Source organism: Sitophilus oryzae, unplaced genomic scaffold (assembly GCF_002938485.1).
Source record: "Sitophilus oryzae breed Bouriz unplaced genomic scaffold, Soryzae_2.0 scaffold_1718_pilon_pilon, whole genome shotgun sequence".
Classification (NCBI taxonomy): Eukaryota; Metazoa; Arthropoda; class Insecta; order Coleoptera; family Curculionidae; genus Sitophilus; species Sitophilus oryzae.
In genome coordinates, this window is record NW_022146411.1 from 1,556,369 (window position 1) to 1,568,343 (window position 11,975).

At 32.4% G+C, this 11,975-nt stretch overlaps 1 protein-coding gene across 1 annotated transcript in view; it reads left to right on the forward strand.

The window, feature by feature from the left end:
• The window catches only part of LOC115881390 (sorbitol dehydrogenase-like), a 28,182-nt gene that overhangs the window by 8,397 nt on the left and 7,810 nt on the right, over positions 1-11,975 (forward strand). The window contains exons 3-4 of the mRNA XM_030898848.1: positions 10,758-10,862; positions 11,389-11,448. Coding sequence (XP_030754708.1) covers positions 10,758-10,862; positions 11,389-11,448 — 165 coding nt within the window. The remainder of the gene's footprint in view (positions 1-10,757; positions 10,863-11,388; positions 11,449-11,975) is intronic.

An 11,975-nucleotide genomic window follows, 5' to 3' on the forward strand; every position in this document is an offset into this window, starting at 1 on the left:
AAAAATTGCCAATGCATTCTTCTTTTTTATTTACTTTTTATATTATATATTTTTTTTTAATTTTTTCTATGTCCATTTTCTTCAAAATTAAGATTTTCAGACAGAACTATGAAATAAGGTTTTGTGGATTAAATGCAGAACTGTACAGGTAATAATGCAAAACCAGGCAAATACCAACGTACCTTAAGTTGTCATTGGTTGTCATCCTATAAGTTTGTCAATATCAAATAATTGTATTTTCTAAACGTTAGGTTTTGCCTCATTCACTAGTTTTAGAGACCAAACGCACTGACGACCAGGTCGCAGCGACGAGCCATTGGCCAGGTCCATGGACAGGCCATTAAAATCAATTAACGATGCAACGCGCACTAACGTCCACGACCAAGCGGACGCAGCTTGGTTGCTGCGACCAGTAATACCATTAATAGGTACAACTAAATTTTCAAGAAAAAGCTGTAATCTAATGATACAAGCAAGCCACTTTGCAGAGGTGTTCTAGGGACTTAATAGAATGATTTAACCCGTAGTTTCTAAATTTTTATCCCTTAGGATTCGAGTTTGAGGGGTGGGGGTGAATTTCGGAGGTAAAATACTGAAATGTGTAAATAAAGCTCAAAAGGCACATTTAAACGTAATATACTATCTCATGAACTTAATGCTGATGTTAAATACAAATATCCTCTCAAAGTCGATTAAACCGCCATTTTTCAAAATGGCGACTAAAAATAACATTTTGATAACTGGAAACATTAATGTGTTGGGTATCATTTTATAAGTTTTTGAGGTCGCTGAATACGTTAGTAATTATAAAAATACTATTAAATACGACCTTTAGCCATTAGTAGGAATTTTGGGAAATATTGTAGAAGTTATAAGTGTGGTTCCAAAAAAATAGGAAATCTGCAAAACCGTTTGTCATGAAATTCGCAGAATACGATTTTACGGATCTCAACAGTTTCTTTGCTCATGAAAATCAGACGTGCCCTCCATCACTATCACTAAATGGAGAAATGAGAAGCGGAGATAAATCCCAGCTTGTGCATATCCTTGAAAACCTTGCACCTCAAACAGCAGCTTCCGATGTTTATGACTCCTTGATACTTGATGGTGACTGGCCCACAGTGTTAAGCCCCGTTCTGGTATTAAAAGCTTCAAAGAATATGTTGTGCAATTGCAGCAACATTAGCAATTCTGTCAAAAAATTAGGAGCAAAGCGGGTTGAGATAGCATGGGACATGTATTTAGAAACAAGTCTTAAGAGCGCTATGTGCAATAGCAGAGGTTCTGGAGTTCGTCGTCAAGATCTTCCAACGAAAGGTTTCATATTCGAATGTTCGCCTTTATTTAAATATATGTAATGTTAATTTATCTGTCTTGAAACCCTGCCAAGTAATTGGGATCGATGATTACCTTCGTAATGATCTAAATAAAGGGGAATTGTTCAGTTATCTAGCCCAATCGCTTTTGGACAGTTCTGATATCCATATTGTGACAAACGTAGGCGATATAATATTATCGTCGAAACAAGGTTCAAGCAATTTCACGATTTCCTATGTACCCATATGGAGGAAGCAGATGGCCGCCTCATTTTACATACGAAGGATATGGTGTCGTACGATGCTGAACGTGTAGTGATTCAGAGCAACGATACTGATGTTGAAGTACTAGCAGTTTCAGTCTTTTTCGAACTCAAAGGGAAGGGACTGCGGGAATTGTATGTACACACTTTTCGGGTTTGGAAATCATCGCCGATACATTAGTGTCCATTCCACTGCCGAAAGTTTAGGAGAAGCAAAGTCAGTTGGAAGAATACACAGTTGCCTTGTGTGGTGTACGGGATGAAAACAACTGCAGAACGGTTAATCAAGCAAGGATTATTTAATCGCAACTGAAAGCAAACACATAAACACAATTCCTCCAACAAGCGGTGCACTGCTTCAACACATTAAACGATGTACGTACCAGGCAGGTCACTCCTCCAGATAGTCCTCCTTCTCCAACAATGTGGGGTTGGGTCAAAGAAAAGGACCATTTTGGACTCTTCTTCCAGAGTTTTGGAATGAATGTAGGGCTGTAGACAGCTGTGGCGTGCAGCCATTCGTTGCAGCCACATCGCTGGCTTTCACAGCCTTTGGTGCAAAGGCTGTGAAAGCCAACGATGTTCTTGCCGTCGGTATCAACTATCCTGCACCTTGGCATGCAAGAAGTGCAAAGAACATTATCAATATTCTTAAAAATATGTATGTTATTTGTTTTTTTTTATTTCTAGGTACAGCGCTCCAGAGTCTGAATTAGATAATGACCGAGATTTAGACGAACTTTAGATTTGCATTTTATGTTAAATAAATAGTACATATGTACCTATAGTAAAATTCGTTGCCTTCTAACTTATACTCACCTATTTTTTCTTACTCATATTTCACATACTAACGGCTAGATAACTGGGGATGTATCTAATCGTATTTTTATGGTTACGAACTTATTCAGCGATCTCAAAAACCTATAAAATGATACCCAACACATCAATGTTTGGAATTATCAAAAATGTTACTTTGCCAGTCGCCATTTTGAAAAGTGGCGTCTTGGATCGTCTTCCAAGGGATGTTTGTGTATTCTAACATCAGCATTTCCTTCATGAGAAAGCATTATTACGTCTAAACGCTCCTTTTTAGCATTATTTACGCGTTTCAGTATTTTACTCTGAAATTTCACCCCCCACCCCTCAAACCGGAATCCTAAGGGATGAAAATTTAGGAACTACGGGCCAAATCGTTTTATTAGGTCCATAGACCATCTCTGCAAAGTGGCTTGCTTGTATCATTAAGTGCAGTTTTTGTTGTGTACCGCTAGCACTATAAAGCTTGATTTTCATGCATCCGTTGTCCGACGAGACGTTGATACGATATTAATTTTATTGGTAGAATTTAAAGACTTTGATTGGTTAGAAAATAACGCAGTTTTTAAATTTATTGCATTTTCATGCCTCCGTTTATCGGATATACGTTGGTGTCATTTTATATTTTTGTTTCCATAACGATTTTGCTAGTCGCAAATGCAATAAATTTAAAAACTGCGTTATTTTCTAACCAATCAAAGTATTTAAATTTTACCAATAAAATTAATATCGTATCAACGTATCGTCGGACAACGGATGCATGAAAATCAAGCTTTAATCAAATGGTACAACGCGCACTACCATCCACTACCAAGACTGGCCGTTGGCTGGTCGCTGCGACTTATCGTCAGTGCGTTTGAGCTCTCAATTACAAATTGCATTTCAGGGACACTATCTGTAGGAACTATAACGTAGTAGTTAGTGTAGATAGTACCGATAGCACAATAAATTACATTGATAAAACCATAGATTGACAACTTAAGATATGTTGACATTTGACTGATTTTGCATTGTTACCTGCTTAGTTTTAATCTAAAAATAGATGCAATTTTTCTTAAATTACTTAAAATCGGCTTGTCCAAAATTGTTTAAATTTGGCATGTGTATTCAGGATACGCAAACCTTTAATAAACTTATTTACGACTGTAAATTTACTAGGAGATGGAGAGTCAATATTTAGACAGTTCAAAATTTGAATGGGATTTCTTATCTTTCCAACGACGATGCACCACCCGGTATAGATTGTAAATAAATAACAAGGCTCTTTAAAAATTCTCACTTAAACTTTCTTCTTATTGTTTAAGATATTTTTTGTAACTGATTGGCAAAGAATAATTACAAAATACAATAAGTTAAATTAACCAAAATCCATATTAATATTTGCACAGTTTGACGATTGTTATACGTTGATATTTTGCTATAATGTCGGAATTATTAGAGCGAGTCTTGGATAAATAATTTGTTTCATGCTGTCACAAAAATGTCAACTGATAATAAAAGTAGATATGGTATACACATAATCTCCAAAATTATTGCATATCGATAAATAGAGCATCTTTGTATTTTTAGAATTAAATATTCAGTATTAGTAGTGTAGATATTGTTCACATGTTTTGCACAAACTTTAACAAATAGTACTATTACAAGTATTTTAGCTCTTCTGCATTCGGATCACGCTATTATCGTATGAAAATGCCAAGAAATGTTATTTCCTACTTTAACGGAAGCCAAATAGTAACTTTGTTGCAACAAGGTCTATCACAAAATGAAGTGGCAGAAATTGTAGGCGTTAAAATGATATTTGGATTATGGTAATATAAAGTGATGTTTGGAAGAGGTCGGAAAAAACTTACTACTGCAGCACAAGATCGTCAGTTGTCAATAATTGCTAGAAGGAACCCATTAAGTACAACGAGCTCTTTATGTAGAGAACTTGCGCACGGCTTGAGGGAGTTATTGTATCAAGACACAGTGCATCACGTCAATTAAGTTCTATTAATTTACATCGTCACAGACCTTGACCAATTGCGAGCTCCAAAATTAACAGGGAAACAAAAACCTACACGATTACAATGGGCACAAGAAATGGTTGAACAAAATCAAAGCTAGGAAACTGTCATGTTTGCAGATTTATTTATTTATTCGTGTCCGACTCAGTATATATAAAAAAAATCAAGAAATACAAAAAAATATATAAAATATACAAAACGGCTAAATTAATAAAAAAGGCACATCATACATTTAAAAAGAATATAGTCAAACAATAAACATAAAGAGGAACAAAACTTACAGAATGAGACAAACTACAGAAAATATATATGCATACAGCGGTTATCTACAGGATATCCAGTGCTTGGTACACTCCAGAGCGTTGGTATTTCCCTCCGCCAGATCACTCTGACTGCATATGTTTGGAAGATTTGAGCATACGAGAAGATGCCTCATATTTTGTTCCTCTCCGCATTCACAGGATATAGGTCCGTCAAGGTAGCCCCACTGGTTCATGTTTGTCTTGCATCTGCCAACCTTAGTACGCAAACGGTTCAGACTTCTCCACACCGGCCATGCTTGTTCCGCACCAGGTGGTAGGCTCTCTTTTGGTCTTAGAGCAAAATTATTTGGAGTTGTTGAAATTCATGTTTTCAGATGAAACAAGAAGAGAGGCCTAGTAGCGGATTCTCGACCAATTCATGTCTGGAGAGCTCCAGGACGACAAGCCTGATTAGCTACGGCTCAGCCCCGTGTCCTATTTCAAGGCAGCAGTGTAATCTTTTGGGCAGGGATAATGAGAAGTGCACGAAACTAGACATTTGGGACAGGTTTCAAAAATGTTTCGCCGGTGCCTCTTTTTTACCTTCTCGTCTTCAATTTTTAATTTGAAAGTTGGCAACCCTAATTAAATGTAGCGATTTCGAATTATTTAGATCCGGAAACACTTATCGTAGATAAACACTTTATTTCTCCATATTATATACTTTTATATAACATAAACATAAAAATTAAATATACTTCAAATCTCAATAATTCATATGCGTGCGAGACTGCGACAATAATATTGACTCTTGTCGCTAACATAAACAGCCCGATATGATTTTTTCATTTACACCTGAAGCACAGCCTCAAGTATTAATTTATGCCATAGGCGGGTAATACGTGATACAGAATTTATTTTATTAATTTACTTTTTATACAGGGTGAGTCGTAAATAAGTGCAAATATTTTCAGGGTTGGTAGATCTCGATAAAAGGAACATATTTTCTCTCTACCGTTTTTCAAATAAGTCCAAAATAACCGAAATATTTTATTTTAAAGATCTCCAAAAAAATATTTTTGCTTTTAATTTTGAGAATCACTGGATGTTTTCTAGGTTTTCTTTCTTGTAAAGTTAATCTATTTTTTATTTTACATATTATGAAAATCACTACGGATGTTTAACTAAAAATTAAAATAATTTTCTTTTTTCGTAAAGTTAATTTTCAAAATGTTGACATATTATGAAAATATTACGTTATTTAACTAAAAATTAAAATAATTTTCAATTTTTTTTCGAAAAATTTCAAATTTTCAAAAATGTTTTTTTTTGCGAAAAAAATAAAAATCATAGGCATATTTTTTGGATCGATATATACTACCCCAAAAAATATTTGCTTTTATTTAAGACTCATTCTGTATATTATTATTGATATTATTTTTTATATTATACCGGGTACGTCTCAAAAGTGGCTCACCCCTATAACTTTTTTACTTTTTCAGATAAAACAATGAGACTTGGTATGTTAGTATATGACATAAATTAGGATTTATTGACATAGAATTTTTCATTTTATGTATAAAGTATAATCGAAAAAATACGGCATGAAGTTACCTTAGAAAAGACCAATTAATGGCATTTAATGCATAATTTTACATATTTACGTCATTTCTAAGGTAAATTGCCAACGCATTTTTTATAGTAATCTACGAATAATTTTGTAATATATGTTTCGAGTTGTAGTTTTTACAAATTTACTTTATTTTTATGGTTGGATATAACAAAATCCACTAACTATATTCGCTTTTATTCCATTATAAGAAAAACATTTGATTACTAGACTTTTATGTCTATTATCCACATTTAACATCAACTTACATCTGGTTTCTCATTTAAATTTCAAATGTTGCTAGGTACAGATTTGTTGGTACTATGTGGTACTATCCTAAACATGTATAAAACAAATGTACATACATACATACTACATACAACTCGAACTATAATTTTGAAAACTAAAGAAATTACTTTTATTATAATATAAAATATAGTGAATAAGTTTAATTATTCATTACATATATGTATAATCATTTTCCAATTCGAAAAAGGCGCCTTCTGAATATGCAATTTGATGAAGAATTGATTAATTTTTAACAAATAATTTTTTTAAATATTCTTTATTCTAATATCAGTATAAAAAAAGCGTTTATCAATAGTTTTCAAGTACAAGACGTACAAGTACATGAAGTGTTGCATTACATTATTAAAATTACTTATAAAAATTAATAATTAAAAAAATAATAAAACCTAAAATCATCTTTGTCATATATTTTCGAACGTTTCTGAAAAATTATAGGTTAAAAGATTCTTTTTCTGTTGTTACACTATTCATTACCATATTACATTATATTAATTTTCTTCAATTCTTAAACAAAATCCTTAAATCAAAAAAGAAACAGCAACCTAAAATTATGTTTAATATATGTTCACAGCAGAGCGATTATTCATTTAGGTAGGTGATTCATTTAATCTTTTTTAAAACCTATATTAATTATTAATGCGGCACAAAACAAAAATAATCAAAATGTATAAAAAGCTAAAATATTTTGAAATCTATTAAAATTGTGTACATGGTTAAATGTAATATACCGGGTGCGTCTCAAAAGTGGCTCACTCCTATAACTTTTTTATTTTGTTAGATAAAAACGAGATTTGGTATGTTAGTATATGATATAAATTGGATTGACTAACGTATTCAATTGTTTTCGGTCACTTGTCAAAAGTCATATTCATTTCATGTTTCACCGGAAATGACTACAACTTTTGATTTTTAAATGACACCCCCGGTATTTTTTTACTTTATTCGATAGGGAATGACACTCTGAATCGAATGCTACATATGTCAACTTTGACATTTGACAAAACAAATTGTATTTTAAATTTCAATCTAGAGTGCCATGGCCATGTTAAAAATACTAATTTTTAATCAAGGAGCCTTGGAAAAATGGGTCTGATCTTCTAGTGTTTTTAGTGTCTTGTCCTGACTTGTTAAAAGATGCCCAAACCCTATTTTTAATCATATCTCAATTTTTGCAAATGGAACGAGGGTGGCTCATTAGCATAATTGGAAAAATCATTTTTCTACGAATAATTTGATAACACAAAGTAAAAAAATACCGAGGATGCCATTTAAAAAACAAAAGTTCTAGTCATTTCCGGTAAAACAGGACTGAAAACAATTGAATACGTCAATCAATCCTAATATATGTCATATACTAACATACCAAAGCTCGTTGTTTTATCTGAATAAATAGAGAAGGTATAGGGGTGAGCCACTTTTGAGACGCACCCGGTATAGTAAGAGTCGTTGTTATAAATATCTTAAAAAACTTACTTAAAAAGTTTTGAAATATACGGGATGTTCCATTTAAAAACTGGAATTAACCATCAAAGTTAAAGTTATTTGCCATAATATCTATGCTAGAATCATTGGATATGCATATGACATAGTCATGATCGTTCGATAGAAACATGAAGGTACCCTGTGTGATATTATCCAAAGAGGACTCCGAGGAATCACTGCGAGACTATAGGACTGCCAGGCTGAGCATCAACTCGGACAAAACCGCTGATTCACCAGAATCTAAACTAGATTCAAAATAAATATTACCATCACAGGAAGTTATAGTAAACTCTCTGGACAATAAACTTCTATGAAACATGCATATTAAGACCAATACATAGGGAAGCCACAAAGGCTCTCATGATATGCAGTACACTGACTATTATACCGTATGATAAAAAAAACGGCGTCAGCGATGGCTATGAAATGAAGATCGCTGTCATTTTATATGTAAATTTATGTGGGAAATGTCAGTGATCGTCATTTCCCAGCCAACTAGACGCCGTTTTTTTTATCATACAGTACATTTTTAGTAATTTGAAGGTAGATTTTTGTAAATAACATTTAGAGAAATTCCATTCCGAATTAAACGAAATTCTATGCAAAAGTACAACTTTAACCCCATACAGCACATCAAATCACATTTACGATGTGTTTACATTATTAGATGTAGACACAAGGTGACACAATTCCCCCGATGTAAATATACTACGTTTACACATTGTAGTTCAACACGTATGCACAAAGGTTAAACATCCGCCTCACAATGTAGCCACAGTATAGCATTTACGTATACACAAAGTAAGGGATACACAGTGTGCCGTAGGATACACAGTACTTGTGTATTACGTTTAAACTACGTTTACACATTGCAGTTATGACTACCGCGTGTATACGTATGTATTTTGCTTCGTATATACATCTTGTGCTAGATAAAACTACTTCTTATGAACGAATTTAGGAAATAATACAAGTTTTGATGCCTAACTTTTCGTTCTTTTTAAGAAATATTTATTCAATGATATCAATTATATCTTTTTAGAACGAAAATTAGGAAGGCAAAACTTTGTATTTTCCAAAAGTATCTCGATCGTAAGTTCAAGAGAAGTAGCCTTAAAATTGTTCCATTTTTGTTTTGGATTAATTTTTCTTCCATAAAATGGATTAAGTGGTTAAAAAATAAAATTCTTATATTTCTTTATATCATGGAACGCAATAGCGCAAATAACACAATAATAAAAATTATTTACACTGCAGAAACCAGAAGTAAGAAAACACTGTAAAAGAACAGAATTTGTATCAAAATGTATTAAAAATATAAGTACCTAGTATAACATACTAAAATGGTAAACACTGGTATATCGCCACGATTTGGTGGACCTCGTTTAGTCATTTTTTTCTGCTCTTTTCCCTCCAAGCAGTTGGTTTATTAGCATACTCATTCATCGAGCACTCTGTTGAACTTTGTTGTATTTTATTTCCAGATTAACAATCTCACCCTTAAATTTTATATGAAACTGACTATTGAATATTAAACATATCTGTATATTGATCCATCAATAACTTACCGAATATCAGTGTAAGAAGTTCTTTGAAGTATTTAAATCTTTCTTTCTCTGGTCCATTTAGATTTTTATTATTTCCAAATTAAAAAAATTTATATTGCAGAGCTAACTCAGCTAACCTCTTCATCATTAAACAAGAATATTTGGAGTTTTCATTCATTGGAGTCAAAATTTGGTAAATTGGGTATCGAGTAAGGGAAGAGTCGCTGCTATAATATTAATAATACTCTTAGGAAGGTGTAACAAAGTAATTAAAAATGTGTACTGACCTTAAAATCTCTTTTAAACTACACACAAACAGAACATTTATATAGAGCTTCCGAATGATAAAACAATAATGGCTGCTAACACATACCACTCCTAGAAAGGAGAAAGGAAAGAGGACACATAAGAGCTTTGTTCGAGTTCTTGTCATTACCGATTCTGAACCGTCCTAGAACCCTGCAGCGCATGCGCAAATGAAATAATTTCTTCATATTTCCTTCTGCGCATGCGTATCACAGTTCTAGGACGGCTCAGAATCGGTAATAAGAAAAACCCGAAGTAAGCTAAGATACACTTGGTCGGTGTGTCTACGCTGAGGCTATCCGCACATGCGCACACCTTCATTTCATGCTAGAATGTAGACACAACAGTACACTATTACAAAGTGTCTATATAGATATTTATATTATGTGTATACGTCACATTTTTACAAGGTGTGTACTATAGGCACAACTATGATACGAAGTATCACACATACATATGACTTATACATTGTATGTCTCATATACCGACGTCAGATTTCATCATTTTAATAATTATTTGTTACGTTACAAAAAACTCTTTAGAATCTTGAGTGCATACGGTATACAACTAGTAAACACTGTATCGCACAATTCTATTAATATAAACCTGCGTGTATCTCATATGTATATGTTAGAACTAGATGAACACACAGGTTCACATTAACACGACTCTTCAAAAAAGTCTAAAATAATTTTTGCATAAAATCATCTGGAGAGATAATATTTGACTTTTTAAAAATTTACATTGGATTTCCTATGTCCCGTGTTCCGATACACCACAAGGTTAGCCATCCAAATGTACATAATTGGTTGAATTCAGTTAATTACTGATTTATTAATATATTTGTTTTCTTTTCAGAGGTACTTCTACAGATGGAAGTGGTTGGAATATGTGGATCCGATGTCCATTATCTAGTCAATGGAAGAATTGGTCCGTTTGTCGTTGAGAAACCCATGATAATAGGTAAAGAAAGTTCAAATCGAATGTGATAATATTGTAAATTGCGCAAATTAACGAAAGCTAAACATATTTGACAAATAATTTTACTGATATCAAAAAATAAATAATTTATTGTGGAATAATTTGGAAAAAATATTATGAGTTATACTTTAAGGCAAAATATTAATAATTTAATTTTAATTAATTAACTTAAATTCCTTTTTAAATTATCATATACTGTATAATTTTTATTTCTCAATATTATTTTATTAGTAAATATTTGATGGAATAAAATAAGATAAAAATTAGTTATAGAAATGTAATCAAATAGCTTTGTTGACGTAATGTTTATGGGTGATTTTGAAAGTTATTTATCTTTTTTTGTTTATTTCTCTTATACATACTTTTATGTATTTGAATTTTATATACCCTAATTTGTTTTAAATCTCTCTAATAATATACCTACTAAAATCACATCACAATAAGGAGTTTTTTGTAATTCTTACTTCGTTCGTTAGATTTATTAATATTTTACTACTATTCCTTTTAGGTCATGAAGCATCTGGTACAGTTATCAAAGTTGGAAAAAACGTCAAACATCTTCAACCTGGTAAGTCTAACATTTAAGTTAACTAAGTCAATGAACACCGAACGAATAAAACTAAAATTTACCTTATTTTAAAATACTTGGGCAAAATAGAGCACTATTTATTTTGCTGTTGTAACACCAAAGGTTCCAACACCAACAATAATATTTAAATACTTATTCAAAATACCATACGATCGAAAAAAAACAGCGTCAAAGACGTCTTGGAAATGACAATCGATGATAATCTTGGCGAGGTCAAGCCATAGACGTCATTTACTTGATCCATACTCTTCTTTATGGCGCTTTCTGCCAGTTGCCTTAAGTAAGTTGATTTTTTTCTTCTACGTTGGGTAGAGTTTAATTGAAGCACATATCTAAGATTTTTAGTAAAATAGTAAAAATATGTAGGTTTACGTTGTATTTGAAAAATTTATGGCGAATGACACTTTTTTCTATCATAAGTTATTCTTTCACTAAACGGGAGTAATAATCACTAACTTACTAGTAAAATTGAACTTAGGTGTATGGTTAGAAGAATTAATTTTCTA